The sequence below is a fragment of the Alligator mississippiensis genome, chromosome 1 (assembly GCF_030867095.1).
Source record: "Alligator mississippiensis isolate rAllMis1 chromosome 1, rAllMis1, whole genome shotgun sequence".
Lineage (NCBI taxonomy): Eukaryota > Metazoa > Chordata > Crocodylia > Alligatoridae > Alligator > Alligator mississippiensis.
The window spans coordinates 105,670,993-105,691,518 of record NC_081824.1 but is presented as its reverse complement, the minus strand read 5'-3'; the positions used below and the strand labels follow the sequence as shown (position 1 = coordinate 105,691,518).

At 42.3% G+C, this 20,526-nt stretch overlaps 1 protein-coding gene across 3 annotated transcripts in view; it reads left to right on the top strand.

Annotated features, from left to right (window-relative positions):
* TBC1D32 (TBC1 domain family member 32) overlaps positions 1–20,526 on the top strand; it is a 167,205-nt gene that overhangs the window by 29,134 nt on the left and 117,545 nt on the right. For all 3 annotated transcript variants that reach the window (XM_014611068.3, XM_059733326.1, XM_019479552.2), the window contains 9 exons: positions 6,124–6,202; positions 6,361–6,464; positions 6,568–6,629; positions 9,345–9,489; positions 12,034–12,093; positions 14,449–14,545; positions 14,917–15,054; positions 15,674–15,766; positions 16,016–16,158. In XM_014611068.3, the coding sequence (XP_014466554.1) occupies positions 6,124–6,202; positions 6,361–6,464; positions 6,568–6,629; positions 9,345–9,489; positions 12,034–12,093; positions 14,449–14,545; positions 14,917–15,054; positions 15,674–15,766; positions 16,016–16,158 (921 nt within the window). The remainder of the gene's footprint in view (positions 1–6,123; positions 6,203–6,360; positions 6,465–6,567; positions 6,630–9,344; positions 9,490–12,033; positions 12,094–14,448; positions 14,546–14,916; positions 15,055–15,673; positions 15,767–16,015; positions 16,159–20,526) is intronic.

The following is a 20,526-nucleotide window of genomic DNA, read 5'->3' as shown; positions in this document are numbered from 1 at the left end:
TGTCATAGTTCTGTGACTGTATAAGGACTTCCAATTCTTCCTGCTTGTTTCTCAGGTTCCATGCGTTTGTGTACAGGCACCTTGTAGTAACTAGCTGAGTGCCCTGATTTCTCTGGAAGAATGAGAGCACTTCCCTTGTTGTCCCCTCCTGCTTGCTCTTCCTCCAGGTCCCCCACTTTCCCACTTAGCTCAGGGCTTTGGTCTCCATCCCCCTGGCAAACCTAGTTTTAAAGCCTTCCTCACTATGTTAGCAAGCCTGTCTGTGAAGATGCTCTTCCATCTCTTCATCAGGTGGATCACATCTCTGTCCAGCAATCCTTCTTGGAACATCATCCTGTGGTCAAAGAAGCCAAAGCTGTGCTGGCGACACTACCTGAACATCCAGGCATTGGTCTGCAGGGTGCACCTGCTCCTGCCCAGGCCCTTTCCTTTGACCAGAAGGATAGAAGAGAACACTGCCCAAGTTTGCATCCTCTTCCTTGCACCCAGAGCCCTGTAGTCACTTTTGATCTGCTCAGGGTCTCCCCTATCAGTATCATTGGTGCCCACATGGATGAGCAGCATGGGATAGTAGTCAGAGGGCTGGATGAGTCTTGGTAATCCCTCCATGACATCTTGGATCCAAGCTCTGGGCAAGCAGCAGATTTTTTGAGACAACAGGTCAGGTCAGCAGGTGGATCCTTCTGTCCTGAACAGAAAGGAGTCTCCAACCACCACCACCCATTGCTTCTTTTTGATGACGGTCGTGTGGATCCTTCCCACCTTGGGGAGGGCTGGCCTGCCCTGCATCCACCAATGGAATGTGTTCCTCAGTCTCTTGCTAAAGCGCCGTATCTATTTTCCAGATGAAATGCTGCAGGTAGAGATGAAAATTTCTCCTGGCTGCCAAAGGTCTTAAGTTTCCAGCTTCCACCTTCCTGGGAGTCCATGTCCTATCCCTTCTCTAGTGCTGCTTCTGGCAATTCTTCCTCCCCAGTCCTGGAGGTCTCTTCCAACATCGAATTGATGAATTCGTCATGGCAGAGGATGCTTCAGAGCCTCACCACCTCCTCCTGTAGTTCTCTTGCCTGTTCCCTGTGAGACAGTATCAGGAGACACCACTCACACCTCCGGCACCCCCTGACCTGGCTGTCACTGGAAGGAACCTGCAAGCCGCAGTCCCCACAGTGCCAAACCTGGACCTGGGTGGAAGCCTCAATGGTGAGTGGTCCGGCCTGGACAGACCTCACAAGTGTAAGCAGAGGCAGTGGCTCTGGCATTGCAATGTCTTCCAGCCATTTCCCTGTATCTCTCAGTCTGCCCCTTCTCTCTTACTGCCCTTCTTCCAAGCACACCTTCTCTAGAGAACTCGCCTGAAAGCTTGCCTGTTTACTGCTTCTTGTGCCCAAAGGGTTCCTCTTCCCCTGCTTCCTCACACCAAGCTGAAACGCTGTCCCGTCAAAGGATGCGGGGCGGGGGGTGGGGAGCGAACTGACCAGCGAACTGCCTGCAAACTGTTTGCTCTGTTTGCTGCCCCAGTTCACTGGCTGCATGTTCAGATGTTCCATTCATCATCTTCAAAGCAGCATCCTCCTGAGAAGGAGCACTTCTCATGATGTTGTGTCATTCAGAGAGCCAGTCCTTGCATTTCTTTGTTGCACTGTTTGCATTTTGCACACATGCCTGTCTTACCCACAGGTAGAGGAACTTAATTAAAATATTTCCAAACAGGGTCTCTCTTATGGCCTGGCGAGCCTCCTGCCATGATTTTCCCTTCTACCATCCCATCCCCTCACTAGATTTCAAATCAATGGAGAAGCTATTTTGCTCAAAATGCAAATGTTCCTACTGCCTCTCCCTCCTTGTATTCATCTTCAGACTCCTCTTCTTTGCCCAGATCTACTCCACCCCCAACAAGCCTCTGTTCATTTACCTTGAAACTTTGCACTTTTTAGAGAAAGACAAGGTCTTGATTCTGTGTAGACCGTAGGGCTGATGGGTAGGTAATCAGGTCTGTTATCTCTTATCTCCATATACTGCTGTTAACAAGGATGTTATCTTGAGACACAAATCCACAGTTTGAGAACTGAAACTAAGCATCACAGAGATGCTTAATGGGATCTTCTAGACTGAGTGAGAACCAAGTTCCATTGGGTAGTATGGTTTTCTTTAATTTTTAATCTATAGAGGAGCCTCTGGGGACCCCATAAGATTGGGCCCCTAATATAGTCCATGGCCTGTTGTGACCTATTTATAACACTTTTCTAAAAAGGTTACATGAATATATGGTCTCAAATAGCATAAAATTAGAATAATCCCAATTCTGTGATATGTTTGAGCTTTAATTTATCTTAAATTAAAATTATCTTTTATATAGCTTTATTTTTAAAAGCATCTTAACAGAAAAATCAAAAGTATGATTAAATTTAAAAAATCTGATTTAAGTAAAAATAATCCTTTTTTTTAAATTAAGAAAATAGCTGATTTTTATCCACCCTGGTTGGCACTACTGTGCAGTGGTGCTGGCACATGGTATTTTCATAATGTTTAATGCGCAATAGATTTAATTCTGCTGTGCATTAGCACAGCATTTGTCATGACGTGCTAATGTGCAGTACAGTTAGTCTACTGCTCATTGTCTTGTGTAGACATGCCCACAGTGGTGTGGAACATAATTGAGAAGGCTGTTTTAATCCCAGTTAACTTTTTTCATTTTCTTCCTTTTTTGTATAAGGAATACAAATTTATTTTTACTTTTTAAACTTTTTTTCCTGCTTGTTCTTACTTTAAACTTATTTCTTCCCCCCCCGCCCGTTTTCCTAGAAAATTCTCCAAATGTAAGAAAGTACACACTAAAGGGGGGGCATGAATGCATCTTTAACAAAGACTTCCCCTCTCCAAATTGTTAGTCATTGAAATTAAACAAAATAGTTATTTTTAAAGCAACCCCCCCCATGTTCTTTTTTTTTTTAAACTATCTCCCAGAGTTCCAAAGGAAATAATTATTGCTCTCTGCATGCATGCATGCATATGGACTTTTGCAACTGTTAAATCTTTCTATATATTTTACTTCTAGTATTTACTTGATGCGAACTGCTATAGTAATTTCCCTTAAACTTTGGATGAGTTACAAAACTCTTTGAAGTGTGAGTTTTGATGCATAATTGTGATGCATATGCAGTGGATTAAAAAAACCCAGTCTGTTTTTGTTTGTTTTGGCTTTATCTATGGGGCACTTTCCTGAGGGGAAAACAACTGTATAAATGCAGTTTTTTTTCATACAGTGTCCCTCTAATTTGCAAAAACCAAAGGAGTTATAGCTGCTTCCAATGATATAATTTATTTATCCTCTTGTGCCTATTTGGTGGTGGTATTTGGGGAGGAGTTTGCATTTTACTTATATCAAATAATCAGAAGCCAGTATTAAAAATGTGTTAATGTAGATCCTGCATTTGCATAGATCAGTGGGGCTGTGGTTTGGTGAAGTGAATTGCAAAACAGGGACACTATTCCTTTTAGGCTAGGTACAGACATTCAGAAACTCTGAGGCAAAATCAGTCTAAGTTGCGTGGTTTTCTGTAAGCGTCATAGTTTAGATTGGTAACGAACAGAATGCACATTTGCCTTTTTGGGGGGTTGGGGAGCAGGATAAATCTTAGACCAAGTTCCACCATTTTTAAAGCAGTCTATGTGTGCTAAACATCTGTTCTGTTACAGCTATAGCCCAGTTTCTGATCACTTATACCAGTAAAAGTATAGTGTCTCTGCCTGGTTTTAGGTTCTAAGTTTTTAGGGCCACAAATCTATTTTGTATTCTTGTAAAATACAGGGCACATTTATTAGGTAATATAAATAAAATGCAATGCTAAATATAACATGGAATAATTTTTAGTCAAGTCAGTCCTGAGGCTGCACTGACTTTTGGGCCACCTTTGTTGTAGCAGTAACTCTCCTCCGTTCTTCCCGGTCTTTTGCAATCCATGTAGAATCAGTCAGTTTTAATCCCGTCTAGTCTTTGATGTTGGTGGTCCAGATTGTCCTAGGTCTTCCTCTTCTTCATCCTTCCACAGCAACCTGCAGGATGCTATTGGTAAGGGTGCCAGGCCTTCTTGTTAAATGTCCAAATCATTGCATCTTTCTTCTTATAATTGAGTGAGGGTTCATATTTGCCAACTTCGTCACTTGAATACCTACCATAACGTATCTTAATTTTATTATGATAGAAGTGATTGCATAATAGCTCATTTATATGCTTAGTCATGTATATTGTTGGGGGGGTGTATGGTGGGGTGTGGATGTGTGTGTGCATCTGTATGGTGGAGTGTGGGCACCCCACTTTCTGCTGCTGCCACTGCCTGCCAGGGGTGGGTCCCCCCCCCCACACACACAACCCTGAGCTCTACGCTGCTGCCAGCCCCAGGGCCATGCTCTGTGCTCCAGTCCAGCTTCAGACCTGCCCCTACTGCTTTCCTACCTGCTGCTCAGAGCCAGTAGGAGACCATGGCAGCAGAGCAGGTCTCCTAGGACCTAGCAGCCTTGCCTAGAAGATGAAGGCTCGCCCTGCAGTGTCCTTCTGCCTACAGGGTGGGAGTGAGGCACAATAGGGTATGTGCCTTGCTCCCACCCTCGTGGGCAGAAGGACTGGGTGAGGAGCAATTCATTGAGGGGCATCATGGGCTGGATGAAAGTATTTGGTAGGCCAGATTCTGCCCATGGGCTGTATTTTGCACACCTCTGTAGTAGGTAGGGTTGCTAACCCTTCCGGATTGGCTGGAAGTCTACTGGAATTAGCATCTATCTCCCAGTGACTATTGAAAGCTATCTGGGAGATTGAGATTATGACTGGGAACAGTACAACCTGTTTACATCTCCATCCCCTGCCCCTGGCTGTGCAGTGCCTCCCCCAACACCCCTTCCCTCCCCTCTTGCTCCACAACAGACTTACCAGCTGGACACTGCTCTCCAAGCTCCCAGGCTGCATATCAGTAATTGAATCAGTAATGGCCGATATGGCTCGTTAAAAATCGGCCATCGGTATTGGCCCAAAAAATCTGTATTGGTGAACCCCTGTTAATTAAATGACTTCATGTTGAGGGGGGAGGGGGAGGAGGATCTGGGGTTTCTGGGGATCTTCCAGAATAGCTTCAGAGTAGGTGGAAACTTGTTTTCATTGTTATGTTGCTGCTTGTCCAGATTTTCTTCAGTTTTGCTAGTTGTCCAATGGGGATGGCTAGTCTTATTTTTACTTCTTTTTCTTATGTAGCATCTTCTGTGATGCTTGCTTGAAGGCATTTAAAGTATGTTATTTTTTCTAGCTTCTCATTACCAATTTTTACTGATGCATCTTCATTGCTACTGGCTGATGTTATCCTTATTTTGCTCTTCTCCACACCAATTTCCATTCCATGTCTCTCTGTAATTTTATGCAGCCTTTCTGTTATTTTCTTACGCTCTTCTGTAGTTCCAGCTACTTGATTAATGCCATCAGCAAAACAAAGGTTGTTAATTTCTCGTCATCCAAACTGATACTTCCAGTGAAGTTCTCTAAGCATCTGACATGATTTGTTCGAGATATAAATTAAGTAAACATGATGTGATATGATGTCCTTGGTGTACTCCTACTGATGTTGTAAACCACTGCACAGCGTTGTTGTAAAGCAGGACTCTACTATTTGTGTTGTTGTAGAGTTCTTCTATAAGACTTATCAGTGTGGGACTGATGTTATGCTTCTTCATGGTCAGCTAAAGTGCTTTTCACTACATCCTGTCAAAAACTTTATTTTAAAGTCTATGAAATTATGATGGAGTTCTTTTTGGTGGTCATGGTACTTTTCTCACCTGATTCTGAATTTGAATATCTGTTCTCTGGTTCTTCTTCCAGATCTAAATCCAGTTTATTCTCTGCTAACACAATCTCAATTTGCAGCTTGAACCTGGTTAGTATTATTCTAAGAAGCACCTTACTTGGATGACCAATGAGACTAATGTGGTAGTTGGTACATTGGTGTAGATTCCCCTTCTTTGGTATAGGGATTATTAATTAAACACGTATTAAAGTTTAACTGTTACATCATATTTTGTACTATATAAGAAAACATTTCAGTGTAAAACACTAAAATTATTTCTTTTATTGGTTTATCCTAGGACAAAATTTTGAGATTCTATGTGAAGGGCTTTTCATCTTGTCCACTTAGTATGACAAGGGAAGTCTACACAAGTTTAGGTAAGTACATATTAAGAGGGTTTTTTTTTTGTTTGTTTCATTAACTTGTTAGCAGTCAGGTAATAATTAAAATTTAAATTTATCTTAAAAACAAAACAAAACAGGATTCTTAACTGGCTAATAGTAATATTGTGGAAATTTTCTTTTTTTTCTTTCAGCAAAACACTTAGAGTTGTACTTCCTTTCTAGAGAAAATCATATTCATACTATTTCAGCTGGTATAGATGTAACTAATCCAGACACAATTTGTTTACTTAAAAAGGTACACATTAGCTTTCTGTTTTATTTTAGTTTTTATAGCCTTTATAGTTGCTATTGAAATATGTATTATTTACCTTTTTTTATTGTAACTCTTATGTTCACAGGTGCGTCTTTTAAATGAATACCAGAGAGAGGCTCCATCTTTTTGGATACGCCATCCAGAAAAGTATGTTACCTTGTATAATGGACCAGTTTTTTCTAAGATGATTTTTTAATGTTATCATTAAAGGCATAGCACTTATCAAAATACTAGTAAAGTGTATACAATTGTGTTTGTCAGGGAGTGGCTGAGGGAATGGGCAGACAAATTATACTGTGTTAAAAGTGAAAGGGAGCTTGATGTATGTTAGTTCATTTGCTCTGCCTTGAAGTAATTTGAAGATAAACTGGGGCAGTATAACAGGTTGCCTTCCCCAGCACCATCTTCCCTGTTATCTGTGCCCTACATGGGGTGCCCTTGGAGTCCCCTTTAAGGTTTCTTGTGTCCCGCTCTCTACTTTTCTGCCATGTCTTGATGGAAAATTGTTATACTGATGTTTTTGTAAGCAGGAGACTATTATATTTTGTATGTTGGGGTCTTCCACCTCCATGGGCCTTGACCCTTGCCTTTCTCTAGCTAGGCCTCCCTGTCTAAATGCACCTAACAGGGTTTGACTCTGAGGCTCTAGCCCTTTTCCTTGTCTTGAGGCTTGTGGCCCTCCTTTCTGCTCCAGTCTGGAGCCAGCCTCCCTGGCTCAGAGGCCTGGCTACTTGTCCCACAGTCAAGGGGTTGCAAGTTCAAGGCCAGGGAACAGCCCCAACCTATGCTATCCCAGTCCACAAAAAAACCAAAAACAAAGCTGTACCTCAGGGGCACCAGACCACCCTGACCTTTTAGGATTGTACTCTCTGGCGCTGGGGTCTGTACCCCCAAAAATCCTGCACCCACACTGGTGTCGGGGCCTATGTACCCCAAATACTGTGCCTTCTCTGGCACTGGTGTCAGTACACCCCAGATCCTGTGCTCACGTGGGCACCAGGTCCCCACGGTGTAGTGGGGTCCAAATGAGGCCTTCTCCTTCTCCACTAGCCTTGCTGAGACTGCCATTGTTGTTCAAAAAATACCCATAAACAGTCTGTCCACAGTCTATGACTACCACCAGAAAATATGATCAAAGAAGGCAGCACGCCAGCTTACATTTACTCAGGGGTCATGCTTCTGCTCCCCACCATCAGCTAGTGTCCTTCCTCTGGGGTTGCAGCTACTTCTCCAGGTTCCCCAGTAGTTCCTTCAGCCTCTGGACCACTTACCCAGCCTCTCTGTGGAGCTCTCTCACACACTCCTTCTTGCTTGGCTGCCAGGCCCCCAATGGCTGCCAGGCCCCCAATTGCTGCCCACCCCAGGGTTTTTATAGTCCTGGCCTGCCCGCTTCCAGTCACCTGACCAGCTGGCCTGGTTCAATTTTTAACTACTACCTTACCAGCGTGCTGTGCCCAGAAAGTCCTGATCTTAAAGGTGCCGACCTGTCTTTTGGTAACAGGGTTAGGGTCCCCTGTTACAGGCAGTTATCCCTGAATTAAATAATTGCTGCACTGTTGTGATTTAGCTTCTACTTACCCCAGGATAGAGCAGATGGGTTAAACCACAGGTAAGCTGTCGCTCAGTAATTTCCACATTCGCATCTTTTGTCTTACTCAAATCTGTATGTCATGTTCTGAAAGCTGGATTACAAAACTACTCTAACACTTGAACAGTGGTCCACTACTTCCCCTGTTAATTAAAATAATTGAAAAAGTAATTAAAAAGCCTTGTAGAAAAAGTTAAATTTAAAAGAGATGCTGCCCATAAATTGAATTAATAACTGCAGTCCTGGTGTATAGATATCTTTTGCTAATCCCTGCATAATCCCTGTATATTCTCTTTGATCTGGACTCAAATTGATAGATCACATGGAGATTACTACAGCAGACTTATTCATTGAATAGTTGTGTGCTCTATGCAGAAACTATTTTGTGGAATTCTGAAGTCTGTGTTATACAGGGGCTCATCCTAGATTATTATAATAGTCCCTTCTAGATGTAAGGTGTGCAATTCCGTATACATTTAACTGAGAAAGACACTTTGTTTTTTTTCAATTCATTTGGTGCAGATTTACTCTTTTCTCTGTGTCAGTCAAGGGTTACTGTGCCATTTACCCTTTCTGCTGACCTCATTTATGCAAGTAGTACCAAAACTAAATGCATTTTTCATATATTCAGTTTTGGGTTTTGCCACCCTATGATTTTATAATCATAAAGTCCCATTTTTCCTCAATTACCCATAGTTGTTTCAGCTTCTTGTTTTTAGTCCTCTGTTTCTTTTAGCCTTTGCCCCTACTATCTTTCAGTCTACAGGTTGACATGAACTATACAACCACTGCTCCCTTTCAGCACAGAATGCTAGCACACTATGGGCCTCTCTAAGCATACAGGTAAGGTGTGATATGATCTAAAGCACTATCCACACAGTTGTGCCTCCTGCCATGCCACATGTGCGTGGCAGGAGGCATGATTATGGGATCGCATGTTAGATCCCATTGTACCTTATTTCCAGTGCAGGGAGAGCCCTATCCCAGGTTTCCCATGAGCTGGCAAGAAGAAAGCTCCCACTGTTGTAGTGTTATGGTATCCTTTGAGAAGATGATATGTAAAATGTGCACAATATTTTTTTCACAAGAAGCAACAAGGGTTGAAATACTTAAAAAAAATACAAATTAAATGCAGTTCAGTTTGTTTACAGTAAATATATTCATTTTAATTAAAAAAGATGTCCAGTTTTATAAGATTAATTCTGAAAGATACTAGTATAATTTTTAATCCAGTTTAATACTTGTTTGTTTTTTCTTTCTAACCATATCTTCAGGTATATGGAGGAAATAGTGGAGAGTACCTTATCGCTGTTGTCAATAAGACATGAGCAAAACTGCCTTGTCTCTCTAGAGCTTTTGGATCCAGTATACTTTCTGGCTATGCTTGATATCAAAGCTGTTTGGTTTAAAAAATGGATGGTAAGGGAGATTTGAAGGATCTGCTTTTTGGTATTTTAAAGGGTTTAATGCATAAAGATTAAGATGGATGATTAGTCCAGAGCAGGAGAGGGCAATTATTTTGGGCAGAGGGCTGCTTACTGAGTTTTGGCAAGTCATTGAGGACTGCAAGGGTATACCTGCCCCTTGACAGGTGACCCACCTCCTAGTCACCATCTTGGAACTGGAAGTCCCACCCCTAGCCCCTAACCTTTGCCACCAGAAGTCCCTTCCCTTGCTCCCCAAAAGTACCCCTTTCAGCAACGGTTTGCTATCTTGGAACCAGAAAAATACCAAATTATATTCTAAAAATCAAATATTTACTACAACATTCATTAATTTGATTTCAGAAACATCTTTTTGTCTTGATTTACATGTTTGTGTAGTGTACCCAGAGGTGATTGCACAATAGCTTAATATGACATCTTAGTTATGTATATTGTAGGGGCGTGTGGGTGGGTGGCTATGAGTTTGTGGGTGTCTGAGGGAGGGTGTAGGTGTGTGGGGGGCTTTTGGGGGGCGTGTATATATGGGGTGGGGGAGCATGTGGGTGTGTGTACGGCTATGGTACGGGTGGGTATGGAGTTAGTAGGGGGCTGTGAGTGTGTGGGGGGAGGGTGGCTAGCGAGGGATGTGGCATGTGTGGAGGAGGAAGACTTGCCCACATTCCCCCTGTGGCAGGCAGAGCACCCCGCAATGCTCCTCTAAGCCTGGGCTCTGCGCTTCTGCTGCTTCTGGCCCTAGGGTACCTGCCTTTCTGCCACTTCCCTGTTCCCTCCCCCACAGCTCGTTGCTCCGGTACCACGTCTCAGCTGCATAGTGATGCAGCAGGAGCTGAACCAGCCCAGCCAGCACTGCACAGAGCCAGCCGAGAATTGCAGAGGCCAGGATGGCTACTGCTGCATTCCGCAGCCTGGCTCTGCAGCCAGAAGCCACGAGGTGTCAGAGCCACCAGCAGAGGGGTGGAGGTGAGTGGTGGCAGCAGGTAAATGGTTGCGGCAGGCAGGGAGAAGTGGCAGTGAGTGCAGCAGGAGCATGAGGCCACACCAGTGTGCCAGGGACAGTGCTGGCAGGGCCCAGAATGGGGTGGCAGGAGCAGGGTCTGGCAGGGGCTCTGGAGCCAGGCCAGGCTCCATCAGCAGGGAGAGGGGGAGCTAGCCCAGCTCCGGAGCCCCTGCCAACTCAGCCCTGTGTTCCTGCCACCCGCTCTGGGCCTCTGCTGGCCTTGGCCTGGTGCACTGGCATGGACCCCATGCTTCTACCCCGCTGTCACTGAGCTCTACGCAACCACTCACTGCCCCCCTGCCTGCTGCCATGTTCAGCATTTCCTTGCCTGCGGCTGCTGCTGCTCCTCTCCACTGCCCATTGGCTGCTCTGGCACCATGTGGCTCCTGGCTTAAGTGCTGAGACCACAGCAGCTGGCTTGGCCCGACCCTGAGAATTGGGGTGATTTGCCCGCAGTCCTCCCATGCCTCCCCACACCTTATCTGAATTTTCCACCAGTGCAGGGAGGCAGGAACAGCCCCAGGGGCTCAAGTTAGAACCCTCTGTTTGGCACAGGGCTTCTGGCTGGGGGTGCAGGGACGGGGCAGCTGGGCCTTGCTTCTAAAGCCACTTGATCCAGCCAGCAGCTTCCCCTGGTTTCTACTGCTCCTGGCTCCTGTCAACTTTGACAGGCAGCCAGGGGCAGATGTATTAATTTTCTAAATTTTTGAGGGGCCCCGCAGGATAGGTAGAATGGTCTGGCTGGCCAGATCTGGCCCGCGGGCTATGTTTTGCCTGTCCCTGGTCCAGAGTATGTTTTATGGATTGTTATTATGATAATAAACATAATAGACAATAGACAGTATCGTCTACAGCTGCTAAAGATTTTTTGAGTCAAAGAGTAAGGTGCTTCTTATAAAATAAAGTAGGTATTTAGTAATACTACCAAATGATGTCTAAAGCTGATGGGAGAAAAGTATAAAAAGACGGGGAAAAGTATATGACAGTAGTCTCAGGCATGTTTGGAGACGAAACAACAAATGGAAGGCTATGTAATAGCTTCTTTTAACGTGTGATGGAGGTTTCTATATATATATATATATTGGAATTACCTGATCGGTAGAAAAACAGGAAAGATCTGTTTTGTTCTTTTTTTTTCCCTTCACAATTCACAGTACATCTGAAAATGTGGCCTGTCATCTAGGAGTAGTTAGTGATTTGATACCTTGTTACATGTGGAACTGCATGTTGTGCGTATTTTCATTCTAAAGCAAGTGTAATTTCATTGTAAATCTCTCATTGTTACTGCTAGCTTAATGCAGTGCAAATAGAAAAACATACTGGAATGCAACACTGATTAACATGAGTAAGAATTAAATATATTGTATATTTAATTATATGCTGTAGTTCTTGGAATAAAATTGGAGAACTGAACTATGATTTTTGTTTTCAAAAGAAGCTCAGTGATTTGTATTGAAAAGTGTAAGCTTGGTGTTTCTATCTTTTAATTTTTTGTTTGTAATTTTATCTTGTAATTTTTAGCATGCATATTATAGCAGAACTGTGGTGCTTCGACTCCTTGAAAAGAAATATAGACTTCTGGTAAGTTTACATTTAAGCTTATTGTATTGTACTCACTACTTGTTTTTTGTTGTTTATTGCTATTTGAGGAACATGCTATCCATAAGTACCTATACAGTACCTCTGTATTTCTTCTCAGAATAATCCTCTAGATCAGTGGTTCCCAGACTGTGGGTCGTGACCTCAAATGGGATCGCAACATCAGTGGATGGGGTTGCAATAAACAGGGATCTGGGTTGGGAGTGAGGGGCCATCCTAAGGAAATGGGGTTATGCTGAGGAAAATGGGGCTATACTGTGGAAAAAAATTAGAAAGTACTGCTCTAGATGCTCATGTATCTGTGGCTTATGATGATCATTTTTTTTCCCCAAGGACCAGTATTTCCAAGGATCATCCTTTCTGTTGATCCTGCTAGCCTTAGTCAACAGGGACTTGGACTCTGCCCTATCCTGGGGTGATTCAAAGATGATGACTGCTAGACAGCCCCCATGTACCTTCCAGCCAGCAACTACTACTTCTGTCAGCATTGTCTTAATTGCTCACAATCTCAGAATCCTCTAGAAATCTTTTTTCCTGTCAGGGTAATTGGAATTCCTCTGTCCAATGACCCATTACTCTGAGATGCCTTCTCTGTTGAGGGGTTGAATTTCTCATTACAGGCAGCATGGTAGAGGTGATATATTTTATTAGACCAACTAAAATTTCTTTATTTGCAAGCTTTTGGGTGCACACACCCTTCTTCAGGCATAGCAGAATGCAAAGACTGTAAAATTCCTCCTAGGTGCAAATGAAGATTCATATTTCACAGGTGAGTCAACCAAGATATCTTACAACACCTTCGCTCTCCTGTGAGAGATGAATTTTCATTTCCACCTAGGAGAAATTTTACAGCCTTTGCATTCTCCTATGTCTGAAGAAGAGTGTTTGTGCCCAAAAGCTTGCAAATGTAGATATTTGCAAAAATAATTCTTTTTGATCTAATAAAAGATACCACCTCTACTGCAAGTGCTGATTCTTTTTACCTATAGACCAATATGGCTACAACCTGTCTGCCTGTAATGAGGGATACAACTTTGGATGACCATTCCAATAATAGCTTCTTCTTCCTGTGTTTGGGAGTGGCAAAATGATACACCATATCATAGATTCATAGATTGTAAGGCTAGAAGAGACCTTGGAAGCTCACCAGGTCCAGCACCCTGCACCAAGCAGGAAAGATAACTGGGGGTCAGGTGACCCCAGCAAGGTGACTGTCTAGTCTCCTTTTGAAGATTTCCTGGGTAGGTGATTGCACTGCCTCTGGAGGGAGCTTATTTCACAGTCTGGACACCCTGACTGTAAAGAAGTTTTTCCTAATGTTGAACCTGAATTGATCTTACAGGAGTTTGTGGCCATTATTCCTAATTTTTCCCTCGGGTGCCCTGGTGAGCAGTTGCTCACTGAGCCCTTGATGTACTCCCCTAGTGTAGCGGTTAGCTTCTGCTAGGTCCCCTCTCAGCCTTCTTTTCCTTAGGTTGAAGAGTCCCAGATCCCTCAGCCTTTTCTCATATGGCTTGCATTTTAAGACTCTGATTATATGGGTGGCTCTTTGGACTCTCTCAAGCTTGTTCACATCCTTGTTACAGTGTGGTGCACAGAGCTGGATGAAGTACGCCAGCTGTGGTCTCAACGGTGCTGAGTAGAGCAGAAGAATCACCTCGGTTGTGCTTGAGATGCATCAATTGATGTATAACAGTGTATTATATGCCCTACTGGCTACTTCATTGCATTGCTAGCTCATATTCAGACTGTGGTTTATTATTACCCCCAGGTCCCTTTCATTCGTGGTGCTAGTCAGTTTGTTGCCGCCAAACCTGTAGCTTCGTTGGGGGCTGTTCGCCCCGAGGTGGAGCACTTTACATTTCTTGATGTTGAACTTCATCAGGCTCTGATCCGCCCAACTTGCTAGCCTGTCTAGGTCCGCCTGTAACTTTATCTTCAAGCTTGACCACGCTTCCCCATAACTTGGTGTTGTCCGCGAGCTTGGCCAGTGAGCTCTTCACCCCCACATCCAAATTGTTAAAAAAGATGTCGAAAAGTACTGGACCAAGCACCAACCCCTGCGGGACACCGCTGCCCACTTCTCGCCAGGATGACACAGATCCGTTCACTTGAACTCTCTAAGTCTTATTCTGCAGCCAGCTCCTCACCCACCTGCCTGTCTCAGAGTTAAGCCCACAATCCTCCACCATCAGTAAAAGAAACATAAGAAAACCTACATAACATCCCATGAAAACCCCAAAGTTAAGTGGGGTTCATGATGCTGAGATCTGAAAAATAACATTTTATTGTGAAATACTAGAAGCTTTAGTGTGTTATGTTTTTCCCCACTTCCAGATTAATGCAGCTGTTCAACAGTGTATTTATTACTTTGAATCATGGGAGTCAGCAATTGATGGAACTTCAAGGGTTAATGCTTTTGCCCAGCAGTATAGTAAGTAATTAATTTTTCATTCATTGCATTACTCATACCCTTTTTTAGATTTTTAAAATATCTAGATTCTTATATTACACCTTTTTACTGTGGTATCTAAGCATCTCCTGGCAAAACAAGAATATACCACCCACTGTTTTTACCCACAGCATCTCTATACATAAGCTTTTGAAATAGGTATATATTCTTTTTTCCACAAACAATGCAAAAAATAATTTTTAACAGTGGTTGCTTATTTACGTTGTCTGTGCAATTTCCTTTACATATATACTGTAACATTTTTGCTGGAGCTTATTCAAATGGAAATATGTAGTAGGCAGGAACATAATGTAAAATGTAAACAAATTAAAATACACAATCTTTTTTTTAAGGCAATAAACAGAAGACTTTCTACACAGGACAAGAATTACAGTACATCTATTTTGTTCATTCACTGTGCCTCTTAGGAAGATTGTTGATATATAAACACGGCAGAAATTTATTTCCTGTTCAGCTGGAAAACAGAAAAGGTAAGGGAAACAGGAGGCAAAAGCAAGTGGTCTGATGGCAGTATTTATATTTTCAAATATAGTAGATGTTCTAGGAGAATGTTCCTGTTCAGCATCTTGTAATGGGAATCTTTGATAAAAGATAACAGTGAAAATTGAGCACAGATCTTAATACTTTTGTCATCAATATTCTGTTAGGTTTCTATTATTGCCTTTGTAGTGAAAGTATTCATGGAAGAATATCTTTATGAAGAAAGGTCAAATTATGATGTTTAATCTATATTCATATAGAAAAATTTACAGGAAATTGCTTTTATAACTTATTTTACCTATGTCTAGCTGTAGTTTATGCCCAAGTATTCATACATTTCAAATTATAGGCAGCTTCCTTCTTGAAAGAATTTGTAAAACTCCGGTTGACTTTGTTGGGAGCAGGAGCAAGCTTTATTAGAGGATCTTGAAGTAGCTTGGCAAAGCAGTTGGCCGATATGTAGCTACAGTCCAATATTATTATAATCTGGCTTCTGTAGATAATACTGGTAAACACAATAAAAGCAGAAAAATATACATTTTATTTTATTTACAGAGAGCTTTTTTTTAGAGTTATCTTTTCTTCCTTGTGTTTTTTTTTTTTTTGCAGACTTCATATCCGTAACAGACTTGTTGGTATTGTTTATTCGACTTATTTATTGCTCTCCAAGTTGTCCAAAGACAACTCTGACTGTGCACACAGGTAATATTACCTTTTTTACTTAATCATTTTATTTTAAGGCTGCGTGTAAAGGAGAGAATTTTAGTAAGTTTTGTATTTGACCACTTCATTTGGATAGGTTAATTGTGCAAAATTTCTTTTTGTTTCTTACCTTCTTTCACTGTACAGTGCCCAATAAGGGGCAATTCATGTAAGCAGCTAGATAAATGTGTATTGATATATTAGTGATCACTTTTATATTGAAAAGGTGATATTTCTTGTTTTTGTCAGGTGACTATTCTCCTGCTGGCCTTGTTACGGAGGTGCTACAAGTTCTGTGTGACCAAACAGAATGTGCTAGAGAATGTTTATATACTAGTGAAGTGATAGATGCCCTACTTCATCCTATTCATAATGTACTTGATGAAACAGAGGTTTGTAATATCCCCAAAACAAACTTTAACTATATGTTTGATTGTGGAAAGACAGAGACATGGCAGAAAATAGAAGACACTTTATCTAAGATATAAGCTAGTGTTGTTGGGATTATATTTCTTCCACTTTTGAGGAAAAAATAACTTCTGGTACACATACTTTTAATACTACACTAATAGAGTAGTGGTTTTTTTTTTCAGCTGTTACAATGTGACACACACAGTGCATTTTTATATACTATATATGATAAAGAACTTGCTGAACCTTTGTGACTAGCATTGAAAATCTATTCTGAGACAGTACTGCAAAGCAAATTTGCATTGTTTTCATTTCTTTGTCAAAGATGTTTACAGGAGAACTAGGTGTTAGTTCTTCAGATGCATGTGTGCTCTGAATACTTAGAATCATAGAAAATTAAGGCTGGAAGGGACCCCATGAGGTCATCTAGTCCAATCCCCTGCTCAAAGCAGGACCATCCCCAACTTTATGATCCCAGCCAAGGCTTTGTTTAGCTGGGTCTTAAAAACCTCCAAGGATGGAGCTTCCACCACCTCTCTATGTAACCTGTTCCAGTATTTTATTACCCTACTGGTGGGAAAGTTCTTCCGGATATCTAACCTAAATTTCCCTTGCTTCAACTTGAGACCATTGTTCCTTCTTTTGTTATCTGAGAACAGTTTATATCCTCTTTGTAACCCCCCTTCAGGCAGTTGAAGGCTGTTATTAAATCCCCCCCTCAGTCTTCGCTTCTCCAGACTAAATAAGCCCAATTCAGTCAGCCTCTCCTCCTCCTCCTCCTCCTCCTCCTCCAAGTGTTTTGAAATGGATTGCTTGAGGACTTGCTCCATGATTTTTCCAGGGATTGAGGGGATGCTGACTGGTTTTTAGTTTCCCGGATCCTCCTTGTTCCCTTTCTTTGAGATGGATGCTTTATTTGCCCTTTTCCGGTTGTCCAGGTCCTCTCCTGATCTGCATGAGTTTTCAAAAATAATGGCCAGTGGCTCTGCAATTGTATCAGCCAAATCTCTCAACACCCTCTGGTGCATTGCGTCTCATGGACTTGCACACAGCAAGCTTTTCTCTATGGTCCCTAACCTGTTCTTGTGCCACTGTGGCTGCTCACTGCCAGGTGCAGTAGTCTGGGAGTTGACCTTGCCTGTGAAGACTGAGGTAAAAAAAGTATTGAGTACTTTAACCTTTTCCACATCATCTGTCACTAGGTTGCCTCTGCTATTCATTAAGGGACCCACACTATCCCTGATCTTCCTTTTGTTGCTAACATACTTATCTTGGTGTAAACTGTTTAATGTTGTTTTTTCATGTACCTGACACTTTGCAGATCCCTGTTACAGAAAATACTGAACAACAACTTTTGGCAGTACAGAATCCTTTGATCTGGACCACAGATGTGGAGTTTCAGTAGCAGGGAGAGTCAGTAACAGTCACTTCCACCTGCTCTCATGGGAGGGAATGCCAACTGCAAGAGCTCACCCTATGCTGGCACAGGGAAAAGTGACAGTGACAGGCGCTTTCCTGTGCCACAGTAGTGGCTGGGTCCTAGTACCTGTCCTTCTCTAACCCAAACTGGGATACTCCAGCCTACAGCCTGAAAAGGTTGCTGACCCCTGCTCTACAACAACAAACTCAGAACACAGTACAGATAAAAATAACAATTCTCCACTGAAAATTACTTTATTAAATTAAAAATAGTTCAAGGAAGGGGAGATTTTATCTTTCTAAAATAATAGTAAAGGTTTAGGGTAGATTCCTTTGTTTGTCTAAATAGCAGTTTGCTAGCTACAAAATGATATTTTTTTGGTGTTAATGCATGATTTGCAATTCTGTTAGCTATGTAAAGTGGCTGTGGAAGCATACATATGTATAGTGAGCAGTAGACTACATGCTGGCTGTGCAGGTATGCAGTTATGTACACACACACCAAATACATGCATGGAAGTCACAACATTTTAACTGGACAGAACCAAATTGTACCTAGATAAAACCTAGTGTGTGACCCTCCCACGTTTTAGTCTCAGTAGTTGAGTGGTTAGGCTACTTGCCCAGGAAGCAGGAGACCCGAGTTCTAAGCCCCCTCATCTATAGAAGGGTTGAACATACATTTCCCTGAGCTCTCGGCACAGCGTTTTAACAATCATGCCATGCTACAGAATGGCCATTAGCCATTCCCTCTCCAACCACATGGAGATTTTCTAACTTTTATATTACTTACTGATATTTTCTAAATAGGGTTATGTTTTTTCTATTGATTTTAAAAACATATATTTAAAAATATTTTGGGCTTTTTTTCCTCATCCCTGAATTTCTTGGGTTTCCTTAAGCAAAAGAATAGTTTCTGAATTGATTGTTTTGAATTTCACTTATTTATTTGCAATATTTTATGCTCTGATCACGCTAACACTTAACCACATGTGATACTCTGTGATGTTCAGATTGCAGCTCCCAACTGCTCTATGTAAAAAGAAAAAAAAATTATCAAGATTTTTTTTTTTTTTTTAACACGCTTTTAACTGCATGAGTTGGGTATGGCTTCCTTGTAGCTGTTAATAACCTAACACACACATAGTATATTAAAGTCCTCTGGAAGACATTACATTTGTCACACATTTTATGCAAGTATTGTTTGACAGTTCATAACATGCCAGACATTAGAGCAATTTATCCCTGGATAAAAATGACACAAACCACATTGCTACTCTTTGAAAAAACAACTTCTTTGTGGCATGGAAATATCCTGTGGTAATTTTAACGTGTGGCCAGATGGCATGTTTGTCTATCATGCAATACTCACATATAATGCTCAACAAATGCAAGGTATGCTGGGGACTTATATCAGTCAAGGTTCAAGAAAAATAGATTTTATTTTCTCTTCCTCTTTTCTTGGACTAGAATGCATTACTACAATGGTTATCTATATAGATATATATTATGATCCATAAATGACTACTGTCCCTGTGGCTCCTGGGCTAGCAGTTTTGACAGTTTTTGTTTTTTAGTGAATAATCTAAGTGCATTAGGACTACTTGCTGAATTTAAGTATATGTATCTAAGTCTTTACAGTATAGAATCATATAATCAAAGGACCAGAAGGGACCTATAAGATCATCAAGTCCAGTTCCCTGCCATGGGCAGGAGGTTATTGGACTCAAATGAGCTCAATGAAGTGCTTGTCAAGCCTCCTTTTGAACATCTCCAAGGATGGTGACTGCACCACCCCTGCTGGGAGTGAGTTCCATATTCTAGATACCCTTACAGAAAAGAAGTTTTTCCTAATGTCCAACCTAAATCTTCCCTCAATTAGCTTGTGTCTGTTGGTCCTCATTCTCCCTGGAGGTGCCTTTCTGAAGAGTTGCTCCCCTAGATCTTGGTGTTCACCCTTAACATACTTGTAGGTGGTTATCAGGTCACCTCTCAATCTTCTCTTGATCAGACTGAACAAACCCAGTTCCCAGAGTCTTTCCTCACAGGACCTATCCTCCAGGCCCCTGATCATCCAGGTGGCCCTTCTCTGCATCCTTTCAAGTTTATCCACATCCTTCCTGAAGTGAGTGCCCAGAACTGAACACAGTACAGTTTGTATGATAGTTGAAAGGCACTTTAAATAATTGATAGATGGTAGCTTTGGACAGTAAGGAAATGTTTGCACATCTCTGTTGCTGCCAGAGATGCCTATTTAAGGCTCCACCCTGTCCCCACCTGCCGCCACTTGCATGCCTCTGGAAATGTGTCTGGAAAGCCACTTTGGGAATATCCACTGTAGCTGCTCTCATGCATGTTGGAGACAGAGATCTAGAGAGAAACTATGTGGGAGAGACATTGTCCCCAGTGGGGCATCCCTGACATATTTCCAGGTTTGGCACATCAAAGTGGGAGTATAAGTGGGTTTTCTGAAGAGCAAGCAAACCATGATCAGCAGACAGCGCGCTAGATGTTAGAGCTGTGCGAAGCTTCAGCAGCTGATTCGATTCAGCCTGATTCGGTGGCCGAATCTCCTAATCTGAATCAAATCAGGAGACCCATTAAACTCTCTGAATCAAATCAGAATCCTCCAAATCAATTCAGAGAGATTCTGTGATTCTGACATAGACACAGCTTTAAATGTTTTTTCTACATACCTCAAGGTACCAGGCAGCTCATGAATGCTTAGATGCTGGGGCAGATAGTGTCCCTCAGGAGCGCAGGGTGTCCCCAGTGTGCTTGGCGGTGGACCCAGAAATGAACCAGAAGCACTTCCAGTCCACTGAGGAGCATGCGGGGGAGCCTCCCTTGACTCGGCGACTGGTGCCTCATGGGTCTGGAGGGGCACCTGGGGTCCCTCCGGCTGATCACCAATGATTTCCAGTCCACTT